This window comes from Helianthus annuus, chromosome 9, assembly GCF_002127325.2.
Source record: "Helianthus annuus cultivar XRQ/B chromosome 9, HanXRQr2.0-SUNRISE, whole genome shotgun sequence".
Classification (NCBI taxonomy): Eukaryota; Viridiplantae; Streptophyta; class Magnoliopsida; order Asterales; family Asteraceae; genus Helianthus; species Helianthus annuus.
In genome coordinates this window covers 15,854,702-15,872,354 of record NC_035441.2, presented here as the reverse complement: position 1 = coordinate 15,872,354, position 17,653 = coordinate 15,854,702, and the positions used below count along the sequence as shown (strand labels likewise).

Here is a 17,653-nt window from a genome sequence, read left to right as displayed (position 1 = left end):
TAACGTGTTTCAGGATCAGGGTTCCGATACGGGTTCAGGATTGTACAGGGATTGTGACGCTCACCCTATTTGAGCGTGAGGTGCTTAAGCTGTTGAAGGTTAACGCGACTCAGCTGTTGGATAAGAACCTTGATGTACGTTATATTTTGTTGTTTTGTTTTACAGCTGTCGATTATTATTAGTTACTTATCATTACATCGCTTTTTGACAAAATTTTTTTTGTATATCACTCGCCAGTTAGCTAACGAAGGGAATTTTCCGCATGAACTCAATGCTCTACTCAACAGGAAGTTTGCATTCAAGATAGCCATCGGTTCTTTTAACATAAAAAACAAATCGGATGGTTACTCTGTTTCAAAATTAACAGACAATCGAACTGTGATTGCCGAACTAGATAAAAATTTTTATGTCATTCAGGTACTTGAAAACCTATGCACTGCTGTTTTGTTATATTTTATATAACTCTAATCAATTATATAACTTTTATTATATTTCATATTTCAGCCTGTTGACGAGGAGCGTGTGAATGTTGTTAGCTCTGACATCAAAGCAGCAGATGAGGTCCCCGTTAATGTGTGTAATTTCTATCCGGTTGTTCATTAAACTTCCTTTGCTTTTTTTTGTCTTTGAATCGTTATTTGTTTTCCCTTTTTTAAGGATTCTGTCTCCCGTAGCAAAGCCGATGAGACACCTGTTTCGAATTTTACTAAAGACATGTTTAAAACACCCGATGAAGATGTCAACGGTACCTCAATTCGTGTCCTGGAAAATGAACTGAAGCGGAATTTGGACAGCATCTATGATGATGATGTGATGTCTTCGCAGTCGTCTACAAAACCCCGTAAAGCTGGCAAGGATGTTGTCGATGATGATGGTGTTACAGTGGGATTACTGATTCCCAAGGTTGAGAAGTAGTTTGTGGCAACTAAGAATGTTTTGAACATCTCATTGGTTTTTATTTATTCGTGGAGTGTTTGTTTGTTTTTTCGTAAAACCTATTAATGGTTCCCGTGTTACAACTTTTGTGTTTTTTATCCTTTTGTGTCGTTGCAAGTATATTAATAAGAGATGTTCCTTTTGCATTTCCGTATGTATGTCATTGGTTGTGTTTATAACATTTTCCAAGAATTAATGCTTTGTTATGCTATTGTATGTTTTTTTAAAGTATGTCTTTTCTAAATGAAGGAAACGGCAGAAGTGGAATCCGTTGATTTGTTTTCTGACTTGAAAGAAGATGGTGTTTGGTATTCTATTATCTTTGTTAGCTTTGAATTTGTATGGCATGACAAAGACTTAGACAGATTGCTTGTTGTGCTACTCGACCAACAGGTAACTTCATAACATGTTTACTGAAGTTTCGACTTATAACTTACTTTTAACTATAATTTATTGAAATTCATTTTACATGACATTGTTTAGAGGCAGAAGATTGCAGCAATTGTGCCTATCAAGTGTTCTAACTTATACCCATTTAGTAAGATGGTTGCTGGTCTATATTCTCTGTCCCAATTCAAAACCGAAAATCTCATGTATCATGAATATCCAAGATATGAAGGCTACATCATTGTCTCAACAAAAAAAAAGATCGTATTTAATGAATTCTCAAAACTAACACCTTTTTTAGTTGATCCTCCTAAAGGTTTTGTTTTGTACCCGTTGACACCATGCATTAAAACATTAGCTCATGAAAGAAGACGTGAAAAGTATATTGTTGGTAAGTTTAATTTCTTTTAACCTTGACGCTTACATGTTATTGTTTAAAGTTTAATTATATTTGTTATCTGTTAGTTATTATAATATATTTTTTTCATTTATTTGAAAATTTATGTTAATAGTTGTACCTTTTGTAGATGTTGTTGGAAGAATAATATGTGGCGAAAGAGACAAAAAGAAACATATGTTTAGGTTATTCCTACAAGATTTCACGTAAGTCAACTCTTTTGGTGACTACACATATTGAGGTCTAATACTTTCTCATTCAAAAATTCTTATACATAACACCTCCTCTTACACGGTTAGTTACTTTGTACTGTATTATAAATGTTTAATTTTCCATTGATAATTATCATGTTTTTATACAATAACTTTGTATACAATCGTTTTTTTTTATTTATTTTTCAGAGTATTACGAATCATGGAACTTATTGGGGATGAGATGATATTTGAAGAGATATTATCGAGACTACCTGCAAAGGTAGTTTGTCGTTTCAAATGTGTTTCTAAACAATGGTGTTATGAATTATTCACACCAAAGTTTGTTTTCATCCATACTCGGCGAGTTGGGAATTCAATACAAAATAAGCTGCTATCTTTTAAAGAAAATTCCATTGTCGTTGACGACATAGTATCTGGCAACTTAGAAGTCGATACTAGCAAAACAATAACTTTTCCATATGATGTCCATCCTTTTTAAGCATTTTATGTTCGTTTAAAGGACTGATTTTAGTTTGCATTAAAAGGAATCACAATGACCTGGTCCTTTGGAATCCAACGACCAGGCGTTTTAAGTTGATATCGGACGACTACTTTATTCGGTATTTTGGTCGACACAACGATACTGGTGGAATGTACTTTGACGAGGACAACGATCTAAAAGTGCTTCATATTAATTGTTACTGGGATGTAGTTACTGCTCGTGTATATTCACGACGTTATGACTCATGGAGAAAATTAAATTTCTTGAGCGGAAGTCAATTAGGTTCAAACTTTTATTCATGGTCTTCTGGAATTTATTCCGGTAAAACAATTTATTTCATTGTTTCCAATTACTAGATTCCACCTGGTGAAAGGAACATAGTTGCTTTCGATGTTATCTCTGAATCTTTCAGTTTACTTCGTTTTCCGGAGCGTATTGAAGTCAATCCTTGCCAAGTACATTTTCTAACAATTTCGAACAACCTCCATGTCATTGTCGTTCAATATGCTGGTGAACTAATTGCAGATTTGGTCAAATATGAACATGATGACTGGATCAAGGTCTTTTCTTTCAATAAGGCTCGCATAGTTCAACATTTGGAGCCGCAACAAAGGACAAATGTAATTCAAGACAACAAGTGGTTGATAACCAGTATTTGTGGAGATACTGTTGAACTTCTACTTTGCAATGATTCTTTTAACTACATCCAACATGTTGACAGCTACAACGGACCGAAAGGCGCATTTTTTTGGAGACAATCGTTTCGCCTTTCGATTAGAAATTATGAAGTTCTTTGATACTATTTCATATTTTGTTTATCGGTCTATCTAATTTGTCTCAAGTATTTGAAATTTTATCCTTTCGTTACTTTAATAATAAAAATATCTTTTATGTTTATTAATATAGATAATAGATTGTAATACCACCATTAGCATTAAAACTAAATATGAAAACTTTTTAAAATTTTCGTATTTTGTAATCATACAAAATTAGATAGTTACTTCAATAGTTAACAAATTCGTTATATATTTCAAAATAAAATATGGTTATGATGTTTCCAAAGAAATAATGTACATTGGTAACATAAATTCATCATAACCCTATAATATCTAAACAAACAACTATTACAATTTCCTTTTTTTTTTTTTTTAAATTACATATATCCGGCTTTTAGAAGTTATTTTCACTAATCAACCGAAGATTTACTTTCCAAAAGGTATCTTTCTCCAACTTTAACCTTCACAATAACCAAGAAACCCTTTTGATCTTCATCTTCTTCATACAATCTTCATCAAAAATTTTGATCGGTAATTTCTAAATGTTTGATACATACTTTATTTTTGCTTTAGTTTTTTCATGAAGTTTGTTCAGAAGTTTGATTTCGTCTCTGTTGGGTGTTTCTATATCTTATATGTTATTCAACGAAACGTTTTTTGCTACATCATTTGTTTGTTTTGATCTTTTACTTTTGATTCTACTGGAAACTCAAAGCATTATATACAGTGTTTGTTCTATTTATTTTCATGATGTTTTATCTAAGGTTTTTAAGCCGATGAATGTTTATGTATAAAGCTGATGAATGTTTAGGTATAATGTGGTTTTAAAGCTGATGAATGTTTGTTCTATGTCTTGAATCTTATTGAAGGATCTGCTGCTTTTGAGAGTTTTGTGTTCTTTATTTTTTTTAATATTTTTAACAGATATTATTTTCATAGTATGCATGTCTTCATATTGATCTTTAAGATTCTAAAAAAACTGTTCCTGAATCTATGTTTTTGTTTTATTTTTTTTTTTACAGTTGTGATGTTATTTGGTATTCCATTAAAAAGATAAATTCGTATGTCATAAACTTATTATAAGATGTTGTCATTTTATTAATGGATTTTATCACGATTAGTCAGAAATCATTGTTTCATTTGCAGATTTAATGGTTTGACTCTTAATTATAAATAAAGTTTTTATAAGTTTCTCCTTTAACAAATGACAGTAATTACATGTTTAAAGTTTGTTAACCTTTTGTCGAAACTATCTTTTACCTTTAACTTGGATCTTTTATGTAATGATTAGTATCCTCTAGGTAGTATGCACTGTTTTTATTTTAAATCTTAGACTTAAATGAATGTTTTCATACTTTCCTGTTTTTGTTGAGTCTTATATTATTGTTTTACGGTCCTTATAGATGTAATCTATAGATCGTTGAATACATTTTATACTATTTTTGTGAATTAATGATGTATTATTTTTTGATATTGATGTTTCATTGTTTGAAACATATTTAGTAAAAAAAATTTCTTTATTTTTGTAGTATATGTTTTCAAAAACTGCATCTTTGAATGTAATTATTCTGTTGGTTAAAATTTTGATTTATGATGGATCTATATGTATATTTAATAATATTTCTAATGCTCACTTTCACTTAACTCTATTTTTAGTTCAGTTGCTGGTTGTGTTCATAATGGGAGACAATTCCGATGATGAGGTTCTTGAAATATCTCGTGATCAGTTCGTTCATAAAGTAGACGAGGTAAACTACTAATATCTATAAACACATTTTTGATTAATGGTTATATGGCAGTAATTATATTGCATTTTGTCATTTTTAGGCCTTACGTAAAGATTATGGCTTCTTTTTTTCACATGAAGAACCAAATGACCACCAGGTAATCGTATATTTTTATAAATGTATATTTATACATAAAATTCATCTGATATTTAGCATAACAGGTACTCATGTACATTATTTATCTTAATGTAAAATGTGGCATTTTAACAGGATATTTGCATTCCGCAAGAAGATGCCATTACCATGAAGGAGGGAGTTGGAAATACAAGTAAGGGTAAACTACATGACGTTGAATGTACTTCCAAGGGATTTATATCTGAAGGATCTCAATATCTCACAAAAGATGTAAGTTTTGAGATTCATACAAATAATATTAATTTGTTAACAATAATATGGTATCGTTTTGAAGATAACATTTTTTTAATCATAAAGGTAAAGGAAAGTATAAGGTCGGTTGGTAGTTCCAAGTCTAAGAAGCGTTTACATGGAGACAATTGCGGACAACACACTATTCCTGAAGATCCGGAAGTTTTGAACTTCACACGTAAAGGGGAATACAGGCTGGTATTTTTTGTGAATATAATAAATCTTTAAATTTACATTATTTTTCGTCATTATTGGATGTTTAAGATGTAAACTGTTAAATAAACGTTGTTACATGCAGCGTCTTCCCGTCGGGGTATCAAACCGCGCTGGTTTTACAAAGAAGCTTCATACACTGAAGATTGAAAACATGCAGGGGCAAGTTAGTACTTATGAAGTCAAACCGGAAAAAACGGAAGTGCATTACGCTATTCAGTCATAGAGTGGCCTGTATTTATGGCGGAAAATAAGTTGAATGATGGCGACATGCTTGATTTCACTTATGTGACTTCAAAGAAAACCGTCATCTTAAATAATGTCCGACATGTCTAAGCAAAAGTGCACCGAACTTTTTATAAACTGTCTTTATAACAACTGTTTGGTCTTTGTTTTGGTAACTATCCTTTGAACATGTAACCATATGGAATTATTTCTTAGTAGACTTTTGTATGTTACCTAACTGTTGTGTATATGTTTAGTGTTTAAGTTTATGGTTGTTTATCTAATTAAAAATGTATATCTAAATTCCAGAATGCTATACTACTGAATATAGTATTTATTGTCAATTTTTGTATTGACATTTGTTTGCTACTTATCCGTCTAATGTTGATGATATAATCAATATACGTCAATTGATTATTGTAATTCATAACATACCAAAAATACAAAAACTATACTTGGAAAGCTTGAAAATATAGGTAATTTTAATTTTGGAATAACTAATCAACCATAAATCAAGAAAATCTTTTGCAATTTAACTTGATATGGTATTAAATTGATTCCAAAAATAAGTAAACCACTATTTATATTGAACGAAGACTCTTATTTCTTTTACTATGTAAGCCTCAAGTTTGTTGGTTTACTTAAGGGTTATACATTTAACGATTTGGTGTTCTTCTTCTTCTTCTTATTGCAGTAACCTTAATCACATTTCCGGTGATGTCAAAAAGATCGAAAAGTGAAAATTTGTCTTCTTCATTAAAAGATGTACAGAATGAGAACATTGCAAACCGTAAGTGCCATTTTATTGATTTATCAAAATAAAGTATAAATTTAGAGATCAGGTTACTTAATTTTTCATCTACCATTTTACAGTTATAGTCATGCCGAAAAGGTCAAAGATTGAGTCTTCGTCTTTCGGCAAGCAACCTTGCAATACAAACATTCCGCATGACATGGTCAATGTTACAACAGAGGCGTCCATTGAATATGGAGGTAAAACTTTAATAAATGTTTAAAGTAGGATATTATTTTTAAAAAAAAATTATTTCTTAATTGGATAATGTTTACATGTGAATTATCTGTTTTTTACTATAATATTACAGTTTTTGACCCGAGACTTCTTCAAAATGACTGCAAAGAGAGACGGAGGTTAAGGAAATTATATTTAGACAGTAAAAGATCTACAAGTCTACAACGACGAAAATTATACCCTTCCAATACTTTATCATCTTCTACTGATTTAAGATTGATATCTTTCAACACGCACAATGTTACTCCTACAACGTCGGTTGTACCTACAAGTAAAAATTATATTTACCGAATAATCCAAATTTAATTTAAAATACAGTATATATGTTTAAAAAAGTTAATAAGTTGGAGTATATTATGTTATTTAGGTAATGTTAGTTGTCTTACAAACAACTTGACTACTCCAATAAACATTCGTCGTTTTTCTCTATCTTCAAACATCACAAATTCTAGCAACACATCTACTATTCTCGAAAGTTCTTCTTTACAGAGGATGTCGCCAGGAAAACGTAAGTTATTAAGTAAATCACGAGTTACATCTCCTATACCAATGATTGACTTGACGACAGAGGAAACTACAGATGATGCAATTTACAAAGGAGTTTCAACAGGTATAATCACAATTACTTTATTTATTGAATTAAGTAAATAGTATATATTATTTTTATACAAACATATACTTCGTAAAGTAATATTCTTTTTTTCTTCAACTAACTTTACAGATTATTTTGATCATGGTGACCAATGTATTACTTGTGAAGTATGCAATGCTAAATTATGGGATGCTGAAAAAGGAAGGGGAAGAAAAGAGAAAGGAAGAATATGCTATTTCTTATGTTGTGGTTATGGCAAAGTAGAGCTACCAGATTATAAAGATGTTGTTCCAAGTTATAAGAAACTTTTTACGTATAAGGATAAAGAAAGCAAACATTTTTTGCATAATATTCGACGGTATAACTCCATGTTTGCTTTCACGTCAATGGGTGGTAAGGTTGATCCCACTGTTAACAGAGGTAATGGACCATTCTGCTACAGAATTAGTGGAGAGAACTACCACAGCACTGGAAGCCTGCTTCCGGAAGACGGAGATCAACCAAAATTTTGCCAGCTCTAAATTTTCGATACTGAAAACGAACTTTCCAACAGACAATCCGTTTTTAGGTAATTATAATAAAGTATAATTTTTTTCCCATCAAATCTTTCTATAGTATTTTTTTTATTAATATTGATGTTTTTTGACACTCCGCTATTTTTTAACCAGTCGTTCCAAGGATTCATCCTCCTCAAGTGTCGCTGAACTTGATAGTAAACTGATTGAACATATAAAATGCGTTTTAGATTCCGAAAATCAGTTGGTAAAAGCTTATAGGATGGTTAGAGACTGTTTTCATGAAAACCCTGATCTTAATCTCAAGCTTCGTCTAATTGGTATTAGAGAAAAGGATGGACGAACGTATAATTTACCAACCTGTGGTGAAGTTGCTGCTCTAATTGTGGGGGATATTGCCAACACAATCAACAATAGAGATATAGTTATTGAAACGCAGACAGGTACTTTGAAACGAATTAGTGAATTGCATCCTTCATACCTTGCACTTCAATATCCTATTTTATTCCCTTATGGAGATGATGGTTACAGAATTGACATCCCTCATCGAGGTGTCGTAGACGTAATCAATAAGAAACGTCCAAATTGTACAATGAGAGAGTTATTTGCATATCGTGTGCAAGACAGAATTAATCAGTTTTCATTGATTCTAAATTCAAGGAGACTCTTTCAACAATTCTTGGTTGATGCGTATACTATGATTGAGAGCGAAAGGCTTAACTACATACGACTTCAACAAAAGAATCTAAGGTCAGATAGCTATGAAAGTCTATGTGAATTAAGAAATAAGGGCCAGCAAGACATATCTAAGGTTGGAAAACGAAGCTTTTTGCCCTCTTCGTTTACCGGTGGCGCTAGATATATGATGCAAAATTATTTAGATGCCATGGCTATCTGTAAGTGATTTGGTTATCCGGATTTTTTTATAACCATCACGTGCAACCCAAAGTGGCCTGAGGTAAAAAGGTTTCTTAGAGACACAAATCTTAAACCTGAAGATAGGCCTGATATACTGAGCAGATTGTTTAAAATAAAGTTGGATTCAATTTGCAAAGATTTTAAAGAACGCCATCTATTTGGAAAAGTTGCAGCAGGTATTTTATCAAATTGCTTTTTATATACATATTAGATTATTTAAATCTACTAATGATTTCTTTTTGTACAGTTGTTTACACAATCGAGTTTCAAAAGAGAGGATTGCCTCATGCCCACCTATGCTTATTCTTAGAAAATGAATCCAAACTTCCAACGGTAGACCATGTTGATCCATTTATAACTGCAGAAATCCCTGATGAAGATGAAGATGCAAAATTATATGCACTTGTGAAAGACTATATGATTCATGGTCCATGTGGTAACGCTAATTTAAGTTGTCCATGTATGGTTGACAATAAGTGTTCGAAGGGTTTTCCAAAGAAATTTCAAGATCATACTACACTGGATTCAAATGGATTCCCAATATACAAAAGAAGAGATAATGGTGCTTATGTAGTAAAAAATGGAATCGACTTAGACAACCGAAGTGTTGTGCCATACAACAAAAAACTTTTGAAACGGTACCAGGCACATATAAATGTTGAGTGGTGCAATCAAGCCGGATCAATTAAATATTTGTTTAAATATATAAATAAAGGCCCTGATAGAGCAACCGTTGCTGTTGTCCAACATGATAATAACAATGAAGAACTAGAACAAGACGAGGTCAAAGAATATTATGATTGTAGGTATCTATCGGCTTGTGAGGCATCTTGGAGGATCTTCGCCTACGATGTGCATTACAGGACTCCTTCTGTTATGAGGCTGCCTTTCCATCTTCCCGGAAAACAACCTGTTGTTTTTGGACCCGACGAGGATATTAATCAAGTCCTTAACAAACCATCTGTCAAAGCTTCAATGTTTCTTTCCTGGATGGAACGTAACAAAGACCCGAATGACACATTGGCCCGCACACTTACATATGTTCAGTTTCCAAGTTGGTATGTATGGAAGCTTGATAAACGTTGTTGGGAACCTAGACAAAGACATAAGTCAATTGGGAGAATTCACGCTGTAAGTCCGTCTCTTGGGGAAGCATATTTTTTAAGAATTCTTCTTAACAAAGTGAAAGGACCAAAATCTTTTGATGATATTAAAACAGTTGATGGTAAGGTATATGATACATTTAGAGATGCATGTTATGCACTCGGTCTTTTGGACGATGACGCAGAATACATTGAGGCAATCAAGGAAGCAAATGAAACAGGATCCCCTTCGTATCTTCGTAATTTATTTGCTACTTTGCTATTAACAAATACGTTATCCAGACCAGAGGTTGTATGGGAAAGCACATGGAGATACATGACAGACGACTTTATCTACAGACTTAGAAAATATCATCGAGTTACAGGTAATTCTTTTACACAAAATGTTGTTCTTATCCCCCCTTTTTTTTTGGTTGCGATACAAAAAAAAAATAATTTTGGTTTAAAGAAAACATGGTTTTGTGTTTCATTTATGCTATATGGTTTGGTTCATTAAATATTTTTTGATTTCATAATATATTTTTTTTCCATTTTTTACAGCTTTATCAATTCCAGATGACCAGCTTAAAAACTACGTTTTGAGTGAAGTTGAAAAATTCTTAGCCAGAAACAACTCATCACTCAAAGATTTGAGACAATGCCGTACCCAGATAATGCGTCTATGTCTGATTCAGACAATCGTTTGATTAACGAGGAGCGTATCTACGACCAAACCAATCTTGAAGTTGAATTTAATAATCAACTTAATTTGCTAACTGAGGAGCAACGGTCAGTTTTCCAACAAATAATCAACGCAATTGAGGGTAACAAAGGTGGGGTTTTTTTTGTGTACGGCTATGGTGGGACCGGGAACACCTTCTTATGGAAGACATTATCTGCGGCAATCAGATCAAAAGGTCAAATTGTATTAAACGTTGCTTCCAGTGGGATTGCGTCGTTGTTATTGTCTGGTGGCAGGACCGCGCATTCCAGGTTTCGTATTCCATTGAATCTTTCAGAGGATTCAGTTTGTCATATAAAACCTGATGGAGATGTTGCTAGACTACTACACGAAACAAACTTGATTATATGGGATGAAGCGCCTATGGTCCATAAGCATGCATTCGAAGCGTTGGATAGAACAATGAACGACATTTTCAATATCGACACTTCCAACAGATCAAATATCCGCTTTGGAGGAAAGGTTATTGTTTTAGGAGGCGATTTTAGACAGATCCTTCCTGTTGTTCCAAATGGTGGAAGACAAGAGATTGTCAATGCCTCAATAAGTTCGTCTTATCTGTGGAATACATGTAAGTTGTTGAGACTAACAAAAAACATGAGGTTAACAGTTGGAATTTCAGCATCGGACGCTGAAGAAATAAAACAATTTGCAAAATGGCTTTTGGATATAGGTGAGGGAAATGTTGGTGGTCCAAATGATGGAGAAGCGTCAATTGAAATACCAAGCGACCTTCTAATCACTGATACATCGGACCCCATTTCAACTTTAATTGATTTTGTGTATCCTTCAATTCTTGAAAACTTCAACAATCAGAATTATTTCAGTGAGAGGGCTATACTTGCACCTAAGAACGAGGTTGTGCATGAAATTAATGATCGGTTGTTGTCACTATTCCCAGGCGAAGAACGAGAATATCTTAGTTCAGATAGTCTTTGTCAGTCTGAAAATCCAAACGCTACACAACAAAAACTATACTCTCCTGATGTGCTTAACGGTCTTAAAGTATCCGGCTTACCTAATCATAGGCTAGCACTAAAAGTAGGCGTGCCGGTGATGCTATTACGTAACATTGACCAACAAAATGGTCTTTGCAATGGTACACGACTACAAGTCAAAAAAATGTATAACCGTGTAATAGAAGCCGAGATAATATCCGGAGGGAACATAGGCACTCGCACTTATATACCAAGGATTAGTTTGATACCTTCTGATAAAAAAATTCCCTTTGAGTTTCAAAGGAGACAATTTCCGTTGGCTGTTTGTTTCGCAATGACTATTAACAAGAGTCAGGGACAATCACTGTCTAGAGTTGGTCTGTATCTGAAACAACCAGTTTTCACCCATGGTCAGCTGTATGTTGCTTTATCGAGAGTTTAAACCAGACAAGGAGTTAAACTTCTGATTTTGGACAATGACGGCAAACCTACTAATAAAACGACAAATGTAGTTTACAAAGAAGTATTTCGTGACTTGTGATCTCCATGTACTCATTCATCGTTTGATCATTCATTCCATGTAACTGTTCCCTAAAAATCATAATAACATTTTTTTGAAGTCATTTAATGTTTAATTTTTGTTGTTTTTTAATCAATTTTGTTAATGTAATAAAAAAACATGTATACTCATACACATACTTAAATATTAACCTAAAAGTATACATAAATAAACAGTACGTTCACTTATAATTCGCTATCCATTATCTTCCATATACACAATATTATTTGTCTCATTGTAGTTTACTAATTTATTATTACTTGAACGGTTATTTAATTCAAACGATTACTTCAATAAATTAAAGTTATTCATTTGTGTTTTAGTCCACCCGCGAACCTCGCGGGTTCTTAAACTAGTATAGATATAGATAAAGAACGGTGCAAGATATACCTTTCCTTCAACTTCTCATAAGATCTTATTCAAGAGTTCCTTGTAGGGGAAGGAGTCTGAAAGAAGCTCTTCACCTAAAAATACAAAACACAATTTGAATTAGATATGCAACTCGAGTACAAAAATAATAGTCGAAGACTCGAAGCATCCCTAAAATTACAAATAATATAGTCAAACCATCATATAAAAATCATCAAGATTTCAAAGCATTCAAATCTTAAATTCAAACACAATAATGGTTTACTTCAAAATTCAAATTTAAAATAATGATTGACTTGAAAATGTAAAATTTAAAATCTGAAAATCAAATCACTAATATCCAATCCCGTAAATCAAGCAAACTTATTAGAAAAGTCTAACCTTTCAAATTTAAATTCAATTTACAGATTCGAAATTTAAAATGAAACACATTAATAAAAAAACTTTCAAATTTAAATTTAAAATAATAATTGACTTCGAAATTGAAAATCTAAAATCAAACACAATGATGGTTTACTTCAAAATTTAAATTTAAAATAATGATTGACTTCAAAATTTAAAATTTAAAAATCAAATCACTAAGGAAACATACGAAAAATATAGGATCATATTCCTCAATCACCTTTAACAACGAATAAGAGATGTTTTTAGGATCCATAACTGCAAAGTAAGTAACCATTGTTTTAAAAAATATATAATGGTAATCTATTTATAGAAACAAAGTCTATTTACAGAAACCGAATCATAATTCCGAATACAAAAATCATCTTTAACAACAGTAATCTGTTTATAGAAACAAAAACAACTTTAAAAATGAAATTAAAGGCATCTTTAAAGAATTAACAACTAACTAAATACAAAAATTATAACTAAATGACTCACGATAAATCATCATCAATAATTTGAAGACATAAACATATGGAAGTTGTTCTCCGCGCAATAAGTTTGCAAACTCATACGGTATTTCGTATCAATCGAAACAAAAAAAAACATATAAGTTGCAATAACTTATTGTGTGCACAAAACTGAAAACTTAAGAAACATACCAAAAATATAGAATCATAGTCCCCAATCAACATTAATAATGAAGGAGCGTTGTTTTCATGATCCATAACTGCAATGGAAGTAACCACTGTTTTAAAAAAATATAACAGTAATCTATTTATACAAACAAAGTCTATTTACATAAACCGAATCATAATTTCGAATACAAAAATCATCTTTAACAGCACTAATATATTTATAGAAACAAAAACAACTTTAAAAAGAAATTAAAGACATCATTAAAGAATTAACAAGTAACTAAATACAAAAAATTATAACTCACAAAACAAACCATAAGAACTTCAAAAGATAATCACATAAAATTTCAAATTAACACCTAAAGAAAAAAATAAAAAATAAAGACTATACATATCAAAAAACAAACAACAACAACAAAACTGAACTAACCAGTTTTTGGTCGACGAACAATTCGAAAAATATAGGATCATAGTCCTCAATCAACTTTAACAACAAAGGAGCGTTGTTTTCATGATCCATAACTGTAAAGCAAGTAACAACTGTTTTAAAAAAATATAACGGTAATCTATTTATAGAAACAAAGTCTATTTACTTCAAAATTTAAATTTAAAATAATGATTGACTTCAAAATTTAAAATCTGAAAGTCAAATCACTAATATTCAATCTCGTAAATCAAGCAAACTTATTAGGAAAGTCTAACCTTTCAAATTTAAATTCAATTTACAGATTCGAAATTTAAAATCAAACACATTAATGGAAAAGTTTCAAATTTAGATTTAAAATAATAATTGACTTCGTAATTGTAAATTTAAAATCAAACAAAATAATGGCTTACTTCAAAATTTAAATTTAAAATAATGATTGATTTCAAAATTTAAAATTTAAAAATCAAATCACTAAGGAAACATACAAAAAATATAGGATCATATTCCTCAATCAACTTTAACAACGAATGAGAGTTGTTTTTAGGATCGATAACTGCAAAGGAAGTACCATTGTTTTAAAAAATATATAATGGTAATATATTTATGGAAACAAAGTCTATTTAAAGAAACCAAATCATAACTCCGAATACAAAAATCATATTTAACAACAGTAATCTGTTTATAGAAACAAAAACAACTTTAAAAATGAAATTAAAGGCATCTTAAAAGAATTAACAACTAACTAAATACAAGAATTATAACTAAATGACTCACGATAAATCATCATCAATAATTTTAAGACATTGACATATGGAAGTTGTTCTCCCCACAATAAGGTTGCAAAATCATACGGTATTTCCTATCAATCGAAACAAAAAAACATATAAGTTGCAATAACTTATTGTGTGCACAAAACTGAAAACTTAAGAAACATACAAAAAATATAGGATCATAGTCCCCAATCAACTTTAACAACGAAGGAGCGTTGTTTTCATGATCCATAACTGCAATGGAAGTAACTACTATTTTAAAAAAATATAACGGTAATCTATTTATAGAAACAAAGTCTGTTTACATAAACCGAATCATAATTTCGAATACAAAAATCATCTTTAACAACACTAATCTATTTATAGAAACAAAAACAACTTTAAAAAGAAATTAAAGACATCTTTAAAGAATTAACAATTAACTAAATACAAAAATTATAACTAAATATAAAAAATTATAACTCACAAAACAAACCATAAGAACTTCAAAAGATAATCATATAAAATTTCAAATTAACACCTAAAGAAAAAGATAGAAAAGAAAGACTATACATATCAAAAAACAAACAACAACGACAACAAAACTGAACTAACCTGTTTTTGGTCGACGAATGTAAGACCCCAAAAACCGGGTGTCTCACAGTTGGGAAATCATTGCATTAGAAGTCTAAAACACATAACTTTTTTTTAAAGAAATTAACCTCCCACCTATCCCCTCATATCGTTAAGCATTCAATAAAAAAAACATCTAACCATACTTCAATATAGTGAAGAGTAACTCTTGGCATGTGGCTACCCGTAGGGGCATTTCTAGCTTTGATCCCCTTCTCAGTTCAAGTCCAAGCATTAAGGGGTGCTTGGATCTCTCGAACTATTGCTCTGATACCAACTTGTAAGACCCCAAAAACCGGGTGTCTCACAGTTGGGAAATCATTGCATTAGAAGTCTAAAACACATAACTTTTTTTTTTAAATAAATAAAAGAATACGCAGCGGAAGTTATCAAAATAAGATACCCAAAAGCGGGAAGTATCCAGCCAGTATCAAAATAATAATGTCTAAAAAGAAATAATAAAGCATTGTCTTCAACTAGAAATGCCAACTTTAATGTCGGGTAGCTTTCATGCAACATCCAAGAGGTCATCATTCATCAAGCTAACCTGAAATCAATCTAACATGCATGCAAAAGTCAGCTAGGCTGAGTGAATTCAAGTTTTTAATATTGTAATACCATAAAAAAATAGATGTAAAACATTTTCATCATATCGTCTTAAATAAACAACTTCCTTAAAACATTCTTTAAGATAACTTCAAACATCCGTTCGTATGGGTCAAGCACATAACAATGGGTCTCCTTGACCTTTAAAGCCAAACACAAAGTAAGGAAAAAGGACCCTTTTCGCCCCAAGGACCTCTAAACTGTAAGGGGTCTTCCCACTAAGACAGATAGATACGGTTAGGGGACTTCCTCTACCCCAAGGACTGTTAAGCTGCGAAGACTACTTTTGCCCACTGATGTGTGTAAAATACAACATATAAATCACATCAATTAAGGCATAAAACTAACCCTTTTTAAGTACTAATGTTGGAAAAAGAGTGTTTTTGTCTTCCTTTTGTATTTTCAGGATGAAATGAGCTCAAAATCACAAAAGAAGCAAAAAGACAACTAATTCTACCATAAATACAAGAAAAGGAACAAAAGTAGACTGCCCGGACCCTCAACGGCACCTCCCAAGGCAAAGGAGAAGAAACAGAGTCTGAACACGCCCCGTGTCCAGCGAACACGGGGGCGTGCCCAGGAAGCAGCAGAAAAGACAAACCAGTAGAAGCTTCCATTGCCCACCACGGGGCCGTGTCCAGCGGGCACGGGGGCGTGGTGAAAGTACAGCAGGCGCATTAATTGTAATTGCGAATTACAATTAATGAAGAGAGAGAATGTCAGACGGGCACGGGGCCGTGTCCAGCGGACACGGGGCCGTGTCCAGCCTTCTGTTCAGCCTATAAATAGAGGAGCTTGGTTTCATTCTCTCTCATCCCTTGGCACACCACCTCTCTCACACTTCATCCACCACCCACCACCACCATAATACCATCATCCACCACCATCATCCATTGTCCATCGTAGAGTGTGTGAGTCGTCTCGGGATCCAAGATTGATAGTAAGAGTTCTTGACAATCAAGGCCATGTTTGCCTAAGTCTCTTACATCACTTGGTGAAGACAAGTGTTTAGTATAATACTTTTTATTTTTAATCTTTTGCACTTTTTATTTGGTTTTGTATTAATGACTTTAATAACTAGTTACTTATGTTGAAGGTGATCTTTCCTTATCGTTTGTCCGTGGTGTCTTGGCATTATTTTACTGTCTATATAAAATAAAAGATTTTCACCATTCATATCTCCACGGTCTATATGGAGGTATGTTGGCTACCTGGTCGGGGGTTAAGGGAACGGTTTGGTAAGGGTCTTGCCCTTGTTCAGCGTTTAGAGGTCCTGCTTGGGACCTGGGTCAAATTTAGTAGGATCTCCTTCAATGCCCATAGGTATTGGATGGCGGGGATCCAAACTCTTTGACCCTCTCATAAGTTAACTACTATTAATACTATAACCCAGCTATTTAGGACTGTATCCCTGCTGACTCAGACTACTTAGCCGATGGTAACGTCACCGCCAAAAGCGGGGCCTACCACAATTTGCATTAATAACTTAATTCATTATCTTTCAATAATCCGACCCTTTAGGATTGTATCCTTGCTGACTCAAACTACTGGGTTGAGGGTAACGTCGCCTTCAAAAGAGGGGCCTACTACAATAACTAAGATAATCTCTTAAACAAGTGCAAAAGTGCAAAAATAATCAAAGGTTATACTAATACACGTGTCGGATCCAAGTGATTCATCTTGTCTAT

General features: G+C 32.5%; 2 protein-coding genes across 2 annotated transcripts; both read left to right on the top strand.

Annotated features, from left to right (window-relative positions):
• The first annotated feature begins 6,500 nt into the window (after positions 1–6,500).
• LOC110875322 lies at positions 6,501–10,523 on the top strand. Its single transcript, XM_035976835.1, has 9 exons — positions 6,501–6,573; positions 6,657–6,776; positions 6,887–7,084; positions 7,181–7,423; positions 7,535–7,825; positions 8,151–8,816; positions 8,919–9,014; positions 9,086–10,230; positions 10,482–10,523. The coding sequence occupies exons 1-9, from the start codon at positions 6,501–6,503 to the stop codon at positions 10,521–10,523; spliced, it is 2,874 nt and encodes a 957-aa protein (XP_035832728.1).
• Positions 10,524–10,578: 55 nt separating this feature from the next.
• On the top strand, positions 10,579–12,042 carry LOC118481661 (ATP-dependent DNA helicase PIF1-like). Its single transcript, XM_035976834.1, has one exon. The coding sequence runs from the start codon at positions 10,579–10,581 to the stop codon at positions 12,040–12,042; it is 1,464 nt and encodes a 487-aa protein (XP_035832727.1).
• Positions 12,043–17,653: the final 5,611 nt, after the last annotated feature.